Source organism: Mauremys reevesii, linkage group 3, assembly GCF_016161935.1.
Source record: "Mauremys reevesii isolate NIE-2019 linkage group 3, ASM1616193v1, whole genome shotgun sequence".
Taxonomy (NCBI): Eukaryota; Metazoa; Chordata; order Testudines; family Geoemydidae; genus Mauremys; species Mauremys reevesii.
Window position 1 is genome coordinate 12,494,209 of NC_052625.1, and position 16,565 is coordinate 12,510,773.

At 41.6% G+C, this 16,565-nt stretch overlaps 1 protein-coding gene across 4 annotated transcripts in view; it reads right to left on the reverse strand.

Annotated features, from left to right (window-relative positions):
- The window catches only part of ESF1 (ESF1 nucleolar pre-rRNA processing protein homolog), a 58,505-nt gene that overhangs the window by 21,219 nt on the left and 20,721 nt on the right, over positions 1-16,565 (reverse strand). For all 4 annotated transcript variants that reach the window (XM_039528750.1, XM_039528751.1, XM_039528753.1 and 1 more), the window contains 2 exons: positions 12,276-12,437; positions 1,604-1,725 (listed from right to left, as the gene is read on the reverse strand). In XM_039528750.1, coding sequence (XP_039384684.1) covers positions 1,604-1,725; positions 12,276-12,437 — 284 coding nt within the window. The remainder of the gene's footprint in view (positions 1-1,603; positions 1,726-12,275; positions 12,438-16,565) is intronic.

Below are 16,565 nucleotides of genomic sequence, written 5' to 3' on the forward strand. Positions count from 1 at the left end.
GTCGGCCGGACCCGTGGACACGGCAGGTAAACAAAGCGGCCCGGCCCGCCAGAGGCTTTCCCTACACAAGCGGCATCCCAAATTTGGGAAACACTGGTTTTGTTAATGTATTTGTCCATTCTCTAAGTCACACAAGTTATTTTAATTAATCTGTTATCTCAATGTGGTGGGGGGTCTATCAGGCCTTCGCTGCCTTCTGCTGGAGCATTAAATCCCTGATACCCCCTGCTTAAAGAACACTTACTTAGGCCAGGCTACCTACAAGACATAGGGCTAGTCTACGCAGCAGCGCTTTAATATGCCTTGTGTAGTCGTGGCAGAGCGCTGGGAGGAGAGCTCTCCCAGCGCTCTAAACAAACCACCTCCACGAGGGGCGTGGCTCCCAGCGCTGGTGCACTGTCTACACTCGTGCTTTACAGCGCTGAAACTTGCTGCGTTCAGGGGGGTATTTTTTCATTCCCCTGAGCAAGAAAGTTGCAGCACTGTAATTTGACAGTGTAGACAAGCCCTTAATCTTCCACAGGCCCAGAAGGGCCAAGAGGAGACACTGATGAACACGGAGGCAGCAGGCCAGTTAAGAAGGCTTGCCTGCTTCTTCTGGGGTGAGTGCTGGGTGAGATTAGGACAAAGGAGATGCTCCTCAGTGCTACTCCAGAACCCCAGGTCCAAGTAAGGGCCTTTGCTTAAGCACTGCAACCAAGCAGTTGCCTGTTCTATTTGTTTGTTTAAAGATACAGACAGCCTAGTTTTGACTTTGTTATTATTTAACCCTTTAAAGACTGACACCAAGCATATGACATGGGCCACCCTGTTCTCGACAGGCTGACACACCTTGTAAACCAAGGCAGGGAGCATCAGTAGGGCCACCCTTGACGAGCAGGAGGCACTATGGGGAAACCACATTTGTGATACTGGGGCTGATTCAGGATGAAGAAAGAAAATATAGGGAGGATTAGGCAGCATGTTTCCAAAAAAAAAGCTCCCTAACATTCATGTGTTACCACCACAGGAATCAATTCACAAATTCCTTTGGTAAATGAAAAGGCAAAAAAGAAGCAAGGTAGAAAGACCAGTAGTATGAAAGCAATTCCATTCATACACAGAAATATCCCTCAAGTGTACACATCCAGTTGATCTTTGAGCAACTCCTCAATGCCATTCAAAATATTTATGCTGCTAGAACTTTGGGAGACTGAATTTTGTGCATCCTAATCAGAAGCCTTGCTATCCAATCATAGTTTAGCAACAAATATGATAGCCACAAACATTCCAGAGTGTAACAAAACTCTAAGATCAAAAGGTAGTTTTCTTGGTAGGTGTACGTTTATTTTCCTTTAATCGCACAAATTTATAATATTTTCTTTGGCTGCCAAAGACAGATGAAAATATGTGCAAGCCTGTTATGACTAGTATTACCCTGAACATCCTTCTAACTCTCTAGATTTTGTAAATTACTTGTAAACAGAGTCTCTAAATGAAGGCACACCACACTGTCAGCCCTCCAAATCATTCTAAAAGCTGTGACTCCTTTGTATTTAATTCAAGGCAAAATAGGATGGTTATAGGTTTTAACTAAAAATGTGAGTGATCAGAGCATACTCACCTTTCTTTTCTTTTTCAGTTTTCTTTTCTCTTTCTTGTTTTCTAAAAATTGTTCCCATGGAGTTAGTTTATCCTTTCCTTCCAATTTGCTTTTAACCATCTCTTCAGCAGTTTCTTTCAGTCCTATGGCAAAATAAAAAACAAATGAACAAGCAAACTTAGTTTGCTCACAAGTTATTTCATCCTCTTTAAAAAAAAAAAAAAAAAAAAAACACCCAAAACCCTCTAGTATATTCTCATCATCAAAGCCCTGATCCAAAGGGAAATATTTACCATCTTTTGATCCATGCAACTGCACAAATCTCGACTGTCAAATCAAGGCAATGTATTGAAGGGAAGGGTCAGCTTGCTGTATTCATGTTTAAAAAACTACGCCCCCGCACCTCAGTGGCAAGTTGTGCAGATGTCTAGAGAACGAGAGTGGCAATACCTAGGCCTCAGCACTTCTGATTCCCTGGACTGCCTTCTCTCCCCAACTCAGTCTACAAGTGTCACATTCTTAGAGCTAGAGTAACCTGTGTCGTCCTTCTGAGGATTTCGAAGTGCTTCACTAATATTAATTAGTTTTCACAAAATTAATACGGATTTCAGAGGGGAAAAAGGAGGGAAACGAAGCACTGAAAGATTAAGTGATTTGCCCAACATTACAAGCGTTAAAACTGAGGTTAGAACCTAGGTCCATCTCCCAGTGCGGCCCATTTCACGGAATGCCTTCCAGTAGTATGACAGGTTTCAGAGTAGCAGCCGTGTTAGTCTGTATCCGCAAAAAGAACAGGAGTACTTGTGGCACCTTAGAGACTAACAAATGTATTTCAACATGAGCTTTCGTGAGCTACAGCTCATGCTGAAATAAATTTATTAGTCTCTAAGGTGCCACAAGTACTCCTGTTCTTTTTCCAGTAGTATCCTTCTTTAGGAAGCTCCACAGGGATTTTAAATGTTTATATTTTCCCTTCAATTATTGTGCCTCTCCAGCAAAATAAATCAAACCAGGAAACAAATTTAAAATTCCTTGGCATTTTAATTCTACTTCATCCTACAATTCTATAATGAAAAAAGAGAAAATTTAAAATGTAAGGGTTTCACATGAAGTGAGATGTTAAGAGAAAAGGGAAGTACATTTAAATGTAAATAAAGTTAAGGATTTCTGAGCGGTTAGCTCGTTAGGGAATACACAAGCTTGTGGGATTCATGTTCAGTTGTGTCTCCCAATTTCAACTTTAATTAAAAAAAATTACATGTATGCATCCCATGCAGGAATAACGTTATGATTTTTAGGTTTGTACTATAAATCTGATAGCAATAGAAGGAAAAATAGATATAGATATTACTATTTAGTTATCTTAAAATTGCTCTGAAATATGCATTGTGTATTAGTGACATCCTTTGATTTTACAAAAAAACCCCAAAACACTTTACTTTCCTCTAAAAAAAAAGTCTAAGTTTCAAATTCACAAAACATTTTCTTAAACAAACACCTTAATGTCTGACTATTTTGGTCAGGGAGAGGTATCTCAAAAATTAGAAACAGTAGACTTCTGGTATGACCGGGAACCCAGATTCAAAGCTTCAAAGGCAACATGATAACTTTTTAAAAAAAAGTATTTGTCAAACATGAGGTAGAGAATAGGAGGCATGCTCAGAACATATTACCCCATAGTGGCTAAAAAATACATTAAATGTATAAAGACAACATTCTATTTTTATTTGGGTGCACAGTCAAATTATGACAACTCATCAGAAACCAAAATTGAAACTAGCTAAATATATTATCCTCTTATTCATTTAGGATTATCAAATTACCAGAAGTACTTCTTAATATTTAGCATCTATATGAACTGAAAGATCAAAGGACATGGGTAATCTACCATCCCCTCCCTCTACATCCCTGGGGAGCTGTAATTATCAGACCATTAACTTAGATCTTCATCTCTCCAGTATTCTTTTGTCAGGTGTGTACTTTAGGAGAAATACGCAAGTTCGCATTTCCTGACCTGTCAACAATTGGAAGAAGTTCGATATCAGGCTAAATGTTTTGTTGAAGGAAATTTCCTCTTCCCTTTCATAACAAATGACAAGCTTCACAGGGCTCCCAGGAAAGCATGCACCGCAGAAGTGTAATCTACTTGTTCAAAACTTTTCTAGTCATGAAAGGCTTAAAAAGATTAAGCAATTAGACAGTCTTAAGTATGACTAACCCTTCATAAAAACAAGTGCATAAACTTCTGAACTTTAAAAGAAACATTTAATTAAACACACATTCCTCAGCTATGAGCTATATATGTACTACCTTTTGCCATGGGCAGCTTTTAGACTAAACTGAATATTGTCATCTCCAGAGTTTTGCCCAAACAAACGACTAGATTGTATACATATTACACACAAAAACACCTGTTAAAACAACATTTCAAAAGTTGCAACATCAAGCACTCTAATGTTAAGAAATGCCAGAAAACTGAGGTTGCAATCTTAATTCGGCGTCTCTGTGTGTATGATTTATGATATACTCTTTAATTACATGAGCACATACTATTTTTCCATCTGCTCCGAGGATGAATGAGGATTGTGTGATGAAGGAGACTTATCTTACTGCAGAAGTAACAGGACTAATGGAAAGTAACAAGCAGTGACCATCATCCAACCAAACACAGAAGCAGGGTAATCAAATAGTGAACAAGTACTTAGTCAGTCACTACAACTCAAAGAAATAGAGAGGTTGTTATAAGTCAGAAAAATAAGACCACTGAAAAGCCCTATCAAATCAGAATATTTTTACAGATACACAAATATACTTAATTGTTTTCAACAATACACATCTTCTTCCTGAAATGCATTGAGAATAGACTCCTCTGTTCCCCAAAAATTGTATCCAAAGGTAAGAGCAACTAAATTTTGTAATGCTTAGAAAAAAACATGGATGGTCAGCTAGTGACTTCACACATTCTCTCTGAAGGCTATAGATAGAGAAGCGTGTTGCATCTCCAGCAGAATGAGGCTCAATCTCAAGGGAGGTTACCAGATTGCTGATTTATCTGCCTGGAAAATGGAATCATTTGATCCACCTGGCAAAGCAGGACTTGGAGAATAATATAGCCCTTTCCTGAGATTGCCAAATACCACAAGAAAAGCATTAAACTTCCTTCCCGGTTTAGAAACGAATGTCCAGACCACATCCCAAGAATAAAAATTTATTTCTAAGTAGTCAGAAAGCTTATGACTATCAAAGGAAAAAGAAATTGTCTTCTTTAGATATCACTATTATAATCTGGACAGAGTCAAGAGCTGATCTGCAGACCACCTCACCTACGTAATTGAAAATAGGGATCTACAAATGAAGTAAATGAACCACAATATTGTTTTGTCACTTAACCGTCCCAAAATGAAAGCCATGAAAAAAGAACAAAATGGGAGGGGGAAGGGAGTAAGGAGGAATCTTCATTATCTGCTTGAAAGTAACGCTCTATGCTGCCAAATAAATGAGTGACGACCAACCACTAAAAAGTGGTGAGAAACAGTGGGATGCAACTGAAGTGTGCAGTAGAAAAGGCCTGAGAACATGGCATGTGAGCACTGAGACCAAATCCAAAGAAGCTACTTCTCAGACTGTAAAAAGTAGGGCTGGTCAGAATTTTATTTATTTATTTATTTTAAATGTCCAAAATTACTTCTTTGTAAATATGAAGAAAAGTCAGGGTAACTTTGAGGGCTGGCGAACTCTGCCTAAGGTACTTATTGCTTGAATCCAATATGACTGTAGGAAAACAGATGAACACACACTTCAATACAATCACTCACTTTGTGCCTAAAAGAAACAGTGCTAAAAAAAATTGGAACCAAATCTAATTGATTTGTTCTGGTATTGGATTTATGTTTAAATTATTATGATTCAAAGATAACTGAATCATTCACAAAATATGCTTGCTACAACTGTGTGTGAAAAGTTGTGCCAAAGCTTAAATTTTTAAATTAATTCAAATCTCAGACTTTCCATTTAAAGTCTTCCTACATTAGTCTCTTATAATTTTCTTTTTACTTTAAACATCTGGTTATTAAGATGCTTTTACAAAAAGCATCCTACAGTACAATAATAGATCTTAGATAACAGCAAGGCTTGGCAGAAATATAGGAACAAAACTAATTCTGAATTAGTCAGGAAATCTTAAAAGTAACAGGGTGACTGAAAACTGTCATAGTTCCATTGTTGGAGCTATGAAAACATTTTTTCCATATGCAGAGAGCATGCATCATCCCCACCGCTTCTACATGCAAAAACACTGTGCAGGGACCATCCCTCAAAAATGATGAAGCATTCTCCATCCTACAAGGCAGGACTTCCTCTGTAATTGCTCCTCCTGGCACCTGGGGGCTACTATGGTACCAGGCACTAGATCTCAGAGCAGACAGATAGTATCTCCTATACACTCAGTAGTTCCACTCGTGATGCCCAGGCAACATGAAGGAGGAAACAGCCTAATGCAACAGGACGATGAGGAGAAGGAGAACAGGAACAAATGCCTGAAAGCAGATGGATAGGAGCAGAGGGGGTCAGAGCTAAAAGGCAGATGGATAGGAAAAGAAAACACTTCTGTCCCAGTGTCCATAACCACTAGCTATGCTCCCTTCCAGGATTTAAAATTAAAAAAAGAATTCCAAAGTCTCAACAGTTCACTTTTATCAGCAAAACCCCTGGACAAAGTAAGTGCCTCATCCCTTCTGGTGGTCCACAGACAAAATAGAAGTCTACTACTGCTATCGGTTACTTCAGGGGTAGGCAACCTATGGCACATGTGCCGAAGGCGGCACACAAGCTGATTTTCAGTGGCACTCACACTGCCCAGGTCCTGACCACTGGTCCAGGGGGCTCTGCATTTTAATGTAAGAAGTTTCATTTAAAATTAAACATTTTAAAAACCTTATTTACTTTACATACAACAATAGTTTAGTTATATATTATAGACTTGTAGAAAAAGAGACATTTTAACATTTTTAGATGGTATTACTGGGACGCGAAACCTTAAATTAGAGTGAATAAATGAAGACTCGGCACAGCACTTCTGAAAGGCTGCCAACCCCTGGGTTACTTCATTAGCTCAAGTAGCAGAGAAACTGTGCTGTGTTTCTAAAGATCCCAACTCTGTTGATGACCCAAGTGGGCGTGAATATGGGTTTTTTGGGATTTTTTTTTTTAAATTAATTGCATCCAAAAATCTGTATTAAAACATTCAAGATTGTAAAATCAAGTGCTCAAAGTGATGAAATGCCAGTGTAATCTTAATTTGACCCTCTTGTGCATCATTCAGTGCACAGGATGGATAGTGCTCAGGGTATAAACCAGGGTTAAATAGTGAAAGACTGTTGTCTGTCGGATCCCTGCTTCATGTGTTGCAGGAGTTGGAAGATGTACAGTGAATGAAGCAAGGGACTGCAGGAAGAAAAAAAGATGCCCATATGGTTAAAGCAGTTGAATGCCCCTTGGAGAACTGGATTTTATCCCTGTAGTGCAGGCCTGCACAACATGCGGCCCGCGGAGCCTCACTGTGCGGCCCGCGGGGGGATTCTAAATCCCCCCCCCCACAGCGCTCTGCGGGCAGCCCAGAGCCCTTTGACTCCCAGCTGCTGTCAGGATTCAAAGGGCTCTGCGCTGCCCGCAGTGGCAGGGAGCCCAGAGCCCTTTAATTTGCCCCTGAGGGCTCCCAGCCACCTCTTCTGCTGGGAGCCCCTGGTTGATTTAAAATCAAGTATCACCTCCCCACCCCCAACCTTCCTTTTTGGCCCACAGCTGTTTTGGTGGGGCGGCGCTGGGGAAGGAGGGTTTGTTTCTGCAGGGCTGGGTGGTGCTGGAGCGGGGTGTTTCCACGGGGCTAGGGGGTTTCGGCCCTCAGCTGTTTTCTTTGGAGTAATGTGGCCCTCGCCGCTTTATGAGTTGTGCAGGCCTGCTGTAGTGCCAGGAAAGTCACATAAACCAATATTACTGCCGCTAGCCACTAACTGTGTTCCTCATTTTCTGGGTGCCCAATCTGAGACACCTGGAGTCAGATTTGCACAAGTGCTGAGTGCTCACAATGGCAACTGAAGTCTACAGGACCTGGGTGTTGAACATAAAGGGCTATCGAAACTAAGTACACTAAAAAGTCAGGACCTAGGCATCTCAGATTGGGCTCCCAAAATTAGCAGACATAATTTTGGATTTAAAACTTCAGGATAATACCACTTTGCCTCACAGTGGTGTTGTGAAGATAAATTCAATGCTTGCAAAACACTCCTACTCTTGTGACAGAATAACAGGAAAGACCCATGAGGAACTCAGTATTTTATTTAGTGCGGGGTTTAGAAGGCTTGTGGGCACAGATTGAATGAGGATCAAACAAAATACTGCATATCCACCTATTCACTGAGCACCACTCATTTTGTGCACTGTATGGGGCAAGAAAGACAGTATGTGATTATGTAATTAAAGACTACCACAATACACATCAAGAAAGGCCAGACCGAAGGTTAATCTTGGATAATACATGGTTCAGAGCCGTGTAACTGCGCCTTGCAAAGGACCCTTCTTACTCTTCCTGTCCTACCAATTTTCCACAGACAGCTTCAGCCTCTTTGCCTTAAAGTAACTAGAGACCTCTCCCCTTTGGTGTCAGTCTCATTAATTCCTCTATCCCTATAGGTACTCTTTTTCACCCTCAAAACAGCTTTCCCTAGTGCTCCAGCGAAGGGTTAGCTGAAAAGTCATAGTTATTAAGTCACCATATTAATTTATTTGGATTTTTGTAATCATCAGAAATAACTCACACGTATTATAGATAATTTTCTACATGGAACTGCAGATATTACAACCCATGTACCACAGCTCAGTTACCTGTTAAGGATTTTATAATTCTATGTGTATGCATAGAGATGTTTCAAAAATATAATTTAAAAAACAAAACGGGTAGCTTTAGCTACTTAAAAAACAATGCCTCGTCTATATTCTACAGATAGAACATGTTCGTAACAGCAACAAGCAGTTTCCATTGTGGTTTCTAACACTTCTGGGTCTGAAGGTTGTAACAACATAAAATCTTTGTTAAAATGATGTAATAGTTACCGATGCATAAAAATGTTCAGCTCATTTAGATACTTGATGCCCCAATGAATTAAAAGCCATTCATGATGTAGCAACTACATGTATTAACATACTGACACTCTGTGGATAGTGGAATTATAACATGATAATTCAGATGCGCCATTAAGCCCTTCATCTTAATTAACTATAGGTAGTGATGCACATTATTAAAGGTAAACATAGGGAGAATTTTAGTCAGAGTAACTGAAATTATATCAAACAAGGAAAATTCATGGACATTTTCTGTAGTTACCAACTTATACTTTCAAAAGAAGACCTTTACTTGTACATTTATTATTTTATATTTCAAAAACTTCTCTCAGGCAATGAATTCAGATTATGGGCTAAAAAGCAATATAACAGAGCAGGGGTCGGCAATCTATGGCACGCGTGCCACCTTTGGCACCCGAGCCAATTTTGCCTGGCATGCAGCTGCCAGCCGGGGTCCCGGCCGCCGGCCCCGCTCAGCGTGCGCGGCTGGCTGAGTGAAGCGGAGCCGGTGGCCGGGACCCCAGACTGGCGGCAGGCCCGCCCCCAGCGGCTCCCCTCTCACCATGCTCGTTCTGCAGCTCCCGGGAGTGCGGCGAGGGGGGAGCCAGGGGGGTGCATGAGGGCTGCCGCCCACATGCATCTGCTGCAGGAGCCCCCCCGGTGGGGCACTGAGCCGCAGCCCAGGCAGGTGCACCCCCTGGCTTCCCCCTCACCACGCTTAGGTTCTACGGCTCCCGGAAGTGAGAGTCACCACTGCCCCTCCCGCAGCTCCCCACCCCCTCCCGCTGCCTCAGCACTCCACATAGAGTCCAGGGGGGCAGTCAGGGAGCAGGGGGAGGGTTGGATGGGTTGGGAGTTCTGGGGGGTCTTTTCAGGGGGTGGGGAGTGGTTGGATGGGTGTGGGAGTCCCCAGGGGTCTTTCTGGGGCAGGGGTGTTCATAAGGGTTAGGGCAGTCAGAGGACAGGTAGGGGCTAGAGTCCTAGGGGGGCAGTTAGGGTGGGAAGGTCTCAGGAGGGGGCAGTCAGGGGACAAGGAGCAGGGAGGCTTAAGTAGGGGGTGGGGTTCTGGGGGGGCAGTTAGGGGCAGGGGTTCCAGGAGGGGGCAGTCAGAGGACAAGGAGCGGGGGCTGGGGTTCTGACCAGGGCAATTGGGGTGGGAGGAAGTGGATGGGGGCTAGGGTAGGGCTCTCCCCTCTTTTTTGATTGTTGAAATATGGTAACCCTGGGCGAGGGGGAAGCGAGGGGGCGCATGGGGGCTGGCACCTGCATACATCCACTGCAGCCTACAGGCGCCCCCAGAGGGGCGCTGGGCCGCAGACTGGGCAGGAGGGGCGCAGCTGCTCCCCGCTAGCGGTGCCACTGTCGCCTTTGCAGGGCGGCTGCTCCCATGCACCGTGCCAGCTCCTCCATGGCTGGGGCTCGCTGCTGCCGCAACCGGGATGCTCTGGCTCTCTGGTGCCTCCGGAAGTTGGTCTTCCTTGCCGAGCTGCTGCAGCGGCCCAAGCCCGGCAAAGCCAGTGAGTGGACTCGGGGCAGGGGCCACCTGGGTGGGGTTGGGAGGGCTTGCAGGGGGGCTGTGCACCCTCCAGGGGACTTCAGGGGGTGGGGAGGGGGGAAAACCTGGTCTGGGGAGCAGCCCCTGGCCCCGGGGTCTATAAAAGCTCGTTGGGGATTTGCCCCTCAATGAACCGATGTGCAAGGTAGAAGTTTCACTTAGGTGGCAAAATATCCTTGCACCAGCCCTGCTCCAGGGGGTGCATGCACCCCAGGTTTAGAACCACTGCACTAAACTGATAAGATCTGCATTTTTATTTAATTTTAAATGAAGCTTCTTAAACATTTTAAAAAACTTGTTTACTTTACATACAATACTTTAGACTTAGAGAAAGAGACCTTCTAAAAATGTTAAAATGTATTACTGGCACGCGAAACCTTAAATTAGAGTGAATAAATGAAGCCTCGGCACACCGCTTCTGAAAGGTTGCCAACCCCTGTAATAGAGGTTGCACTTATTAAGCAGAAGTGATTCCAGAGTTTATTCAGACTCACATCTGAATCTCCGAGTTGCAAAACTAAATTTTGCTATTTATTATTTCTGCTTGTACTCCTATACAACTATGGAGGAGGGAGATGGATTCACACATTATCAACAGAATTATTAAATTACTATTAGCGAGTCAAGTCCTATCTTCATTAATATTCAATGTGATTGCACAAGCGTAAGCAGAAGAGAAACCAGCCTGCTAAGTCTAGTACTGGTGACGATACACATGGCAGAAAACACAACTTGGTTTTTAAATGTCATGTTGAGTTTTGCAGGGCTGATTTATACTAACATTGTCTTTTTACTTGCAAAATGAGAAAATAATCTGATCTGGAAATTCACTAACAAGAAGACTAAGAACCCCACACAATGCCTTTTTTTCCACAGCTTCTCATATTACGGACTCCCTTTAAGCTATTGCTCCTTTTCCGCTTAAAGTTTCACTGGAGATTCAGGCTTCTTTCAATACCCATCCTCCTGTGGTCCCAGAAATCAGTGTTTTACAAGATAGCTTCGTTGTCTCCTCCATTTCAAGTTCCTGAAATCCCTGTATTGCCCTTCTAGTTGCTTAAGGAAACCTTGAATATCCTTATCTTCCATAAATTCACAATTTCTGCCTTATTTAAAATTTGTCTCTCTACACCGCTCAGGTTAGGGTGGGAGGTATAATTTTAAGAGACTTACACGATGATAGAAAAGCCAGGTTACTTTTAAGGGGGATTAAAGGCAGGTTCATAATACACTCAGTCAGTTTGCAACATTACTGTAGGGTTTTTTCTTTCTGCATTGAAGCAGAAATCTTAATTTAGTTGAACCACATTATAAAATTCATTTATCAAGCACTGATAGTCTCACCTGTGCCAGGACTACTTCCTACATTCCAAACCTCTGATCGGCTTTTTAAACAGTTTCATTTTCTTCTTAAAACTACCAACTGTCAAAATATTTCTTACCACCCTCAAAATTATATTGATTTGAGATGCAGGCCATAAATAGTTATATTCTACCCTGGACCAGTGACTTTTAAGGTTTAATATTTTATTATCCAAATTGGCTAAAAGTTGCTGCTAAACGTTAATAAAATAATGGATATTCGGGGGGGAAAACCAGCATTATAGCAAACAAGATTTTTTTATTCTTCCCAAATTTTAGAATATGGAAAAAGATACCATATTTTTCATATGTGTGAAAAAGTTATGATTCTAAGGCATATAAAAACTATTTGAGAAAAATCTAAAAGAAGAATGAAACAGCAAACACGTAAGAAAAACTGGCAAGAGGCACAAATTAGACAAACAACACTATAGCTGAGGAATTGTGCTCAATCACTGTTTACTTCCATTTTCCTCACTATAACCCATCTGGATTTTTAATGCTAAGAAATAATAAAACACTGTTCATAGTTTTGATTGCTACAAATCCCATGCTTCATTCTATATATACACACCTCAATAAACGGGCCAGTAAAAATACTGCAAATTTTTCCGAGCGAGAAAAGAAAAAAGAAACTGCTGAAGTGCCAGATAAATTTACCTGGAACCCATTTAATCTCCATTTCCATATCATTTTCTTCCCGTTTCTTCTCTTTTTCTTGGATACTCTGCAAAAGTTCTCTGTATCTGGCAATTTGCTCTTCATCATCCTTCTCACTTTTCTTGGGTTTGTCATATTCTGTTTCATTGGCTACATCACCACCTAAAAAAAAGACAAAACACTAAAGCTATTGTGGAAAATCTCAGGATATTATGAAAGAATATTTGAAGGCAACACAGATAAGATAAGCAAATGATTTCAGGTAGAACAGTCTGGACAATCCTTCTCATTGCTATGAATTGATTCCTCGCTTTAAAAGATCATATAAGAAAAATTGAGAGGATATGGGAAAACTGGATGGCAGAAGGAACTAATGATAGGGTGCAGAGTTCTTCACCCCTTCTATAGGTCACTAGTTTCTGAAACCATCACAACATATTACTATCAAAATCAATATTTAGTAGTGGTAAAGCACTTTGAAAATGTAAAATGCAGTATAAATGCTAACTAAACAATCACCACAATATTCTTGTGAGGCAGATAAATACTAATGCCTAATTTTCTTAACTTCTGTTTATCTCCTCAATTTTAAATGACATGCCCAGAGCTACAGAAGGGAGCCAGAACTGGAAGTCAGGAGTACCCAGCATATAGCTCTTTGCTCAATTCACTACATCGGTGACTTCAAGACACTGACAGGTCAGGGAGACAAAAGCAATGTACCTATTTTGCCTGACGTGCATATACAAATAAATACGCAAGAATAGGAAACAAATATATATGTTCTAGAACTTCATAGGTTTGAAGTGAGCCTTTCCCCACATACAACATATAGCAGGTCAAATGTACTACTGTGTGATTTTTCACACCCTCCTCCACGCCACACATTTTGGGACTCTGTGGTTCCATTATTACTTAGCCAGGACGTGGCATTGTGTGTCAGTCTCTCCTTGAAATTTTACATGACATTGGCTACTGATTTTTAGCAGCAAGCTTTCCCCTATCTCAGTTTGCGGACTCTAGCCATCTGAATGCTGAAATGTATTGTGCAGGAAGTGTTAGTTGTGATTGCTGAATGGGCATAAGTACTGTAATGGTATTGTGGGGGATTATTTTGTACACAGAGTGTACCAACCAAGTTACAATTTGATTTATGATTTTTAGAAAATCCTGTGAGATTTTAGACATCCACAACATTTTTAAAATGCTGCAGTTACTTTAATAATAATATATGGAGATATACCTATCTCATAGAACTGGAAGGGACCCCAACAGGTCATTGAGTCCAGCCCCCTGCCTTCACTAGCAGGACCAAGTACTGATTTTGCCCCAGACCTCTAAATGGCCCCCTCAAGGACTGAGCTCACAACCCCTGGTTTAGCAGGCCAATTCTCAAACCACTGAGCTATCCCACCCCTCCTTTAAGCTGCACTTCCCTGCAGAGGCAAATCTGATGGGTAGGACGGTCAATATTTGCAGATCAGCATCACTGTCGCCTGCTATTCAAGTGGAAAGGTTAACACACAGGGTACAGTGATGCAGCAGCTCTTTACTTTAAGGCTAGAGATCGTGAAACTGATGCTGTTGCTCTACTCTTCTACTGTTCACACCAAGAAGTGTTGTTCCTCAGGTTGGGAGGACTGCAGGCAAAGCAGACCCTTAACGTGGCTGCTGTTTTCCACTTTGTCTAGCAGCAGCTAGAAACTAATCTTTGAGAACCCTGCTAATGGTAAAGGTACATTCTCTCTGGAAAGGGGCCAGGAAAGAGGTGTCTGCTTAGGAAGCAAGGGAAATTCTTGTGTGCGCGCCTGGAGCCCTGAATTCAGGGGGGAAGGCAAATTCTTACTTGGGGGCAGGGAGGATGGACAGCTCTATTGCATTGAAAGAGAGTGTCCTCGTGGTCAAAGAGGCTGCCTTTAAATTTTACATTGGTTATTGATTTTTAGCACTAGGCCTATTTCTGAGACAATCATTCATGATTAAATTCTCTTCCAGTACTTGGTTCAGCTGAGGAAGGCAGACTTTAGTATCCAAACCAATGTCAAAATCTAAATTCTGAGTGTTTTGGTTTTGTTGATTTTTCAAAGAATGTTACCTAAGATGGTAAAATTAAACTATCATGGTAATGGAAAAGACTTTCCACTTTCAAATGGCAAAGAATTGTGTTTTCTTTGCTCAGAGTGCACCGTTTCTAAAACAGTCAATGTTCAACATCACTTTTAAACAATCTGTAAGAATCTTAATTAGCTTAGAGAACAACAAAAAAACATTTGACAAAAGCTGTTGGGAGGCCAGAATCAGCTGAATGTGTGTGCGAAGTCTGTTCATAGTTCAAACGGTCTTGCTGCTAGTTTTCAAGTGTCATGCTGTACTGCACAGCATGATAAACCACTTTCTGATTGTGATTAAGGAGACAATGTTTTTTGTGCCAATAGTTTGTTCAAAGATTTTAGACCAAAAGTGAAATAAAGACAATTAAAGACAAAGTTCTAATATATGAATAAGTAAGCAATTGAAAATTGGACTAAAAAATTGTAGATATATTCTGATTTTGTTTAGATGACAGTACCAATGTAAATTCTTTTGTACTATTGGCCATTATTGTGTGGAACTGATTCATCTGTTGATATAGGCAGGAATGTCAAAGAAAGATCTTTCCAGAGCAGTGGTTCCAGTTGTGAATTCTATCATTTTAAGAGCTCTTAACTAAGCAAGTTAAACATTTAGAAGTAGAGAGTCTCAACATGCAGGATTGCTGATTTATAGCAGTGTCAAATGATTAAATTAAGGCCATATTCTTGGAATCATGGAATGTTTGGAAGAAGTCAGCTTATTCTTAGATCAAAAAGGGACAAGATTATCCTCAACTGGCAATAGCAGAGTGACTCAATGCTTTTTGCTGGCCTCACTCAACATGCCCATGAGCCAAATATAAAACTTCAAGATTCAGAACGACAGCAAACATCACGTTTGACACCAAAACTTATTAAAAGAAGCTGGAAACATTCAAGACTTGGATGACAGAAAGCTAAAATACTTCCCTTTGTTGAGAAAACATCTGGAAAATTCAGCAACTTTCATGGATATCCTGGGCAACATCATAGAAATTTACCAATCAAATACAATTGAGAAGTCACTGGAAACTTATGCAGGATGGTTTAAGTTCTGACAGACAGAAGTTACAATTCAGACCGCCACACAAAGTGTTAAGGACTCTACTACATAGATCTTGAGTGGCTAGATTGAGAGGCAGATCACTGCATTCCAGTAGAATGCTATCTGAAAAACAAAGTTTGTTGACTTCAATTTTCAGCTGGCAAATACTGAGCATGGAAGGATTGAAGAAAAACCTCCTGAAAACAGTTTTTGTGAGCTTGGAAAACACTGCCAGATTCTTTTTTCCCCTATAAAAAACTAGCTGTAGCTTTGCTGATGACCCATTCGGTTCAACTGTACTTGTGTTAACTATCTTCAACAATTAACTGACAACTCTGACATCAGAACTTGACTATCAGATTATATAGGTAGAACACTCAGGACACTGTAAAGAAAATACAAGCCTTTAATGAATAGCTGACTGCCAAAATGCAACAGCAGGAATCCCGTGACCACTAGCTCTTCTCCTCTGGCATGTCATGTGTTGAAAATACTACATTTGCAATTTCTTGGCATGTAATGCACAAAATGTTTGCCATCACAGCACTAGACCTCACCTCCCATCCCTCACAGATACCTGATTGGTGTCCAAAGTGAAATAATTTAATTAGGGCCCTATGAAGTCTGCCTTAACAAGAATGCAGGCAGAATCAAAATATTAATGCGAAATCCTGCTTTCCCCGCCGCACTAGGGCCGCAGCGGCAGGCCGGCAGGATGGGCTGCATAGGTGAACTAGTGCAGCCCCACTTGAGAGTCAAGCTGCTGTGGTGTTGTGCTGCAGAGTCTGCTCTGCCTTCCTGCACAGAGTCGGGGGTGGGAGGGGTGAGGTTGGGCTGATGTCAGAGTCTCCCTCTTCCCCCGCTGGTGTACCTGCTCTCCGCTGAGCTGCAGTGGGCGGACAGGAGACCTGCCTGAGCACCAGCCTCTGGCTCAGGAGTGGTTGCTACTGGCTGAACAAGCGTTCAGGCTGGTGAATGCTCTGCTTAAAGAGACAACATGCTGCCACAACACACACACACTCCCCTGTGACACTCTGTACCTCAAAGTAGCACCCTGGAACCTCCATATTCACCTTGTCGTCATGATTATGATATGTTTTGTACAAAGTATGCCTTCTGAGGTATCATTTTAAA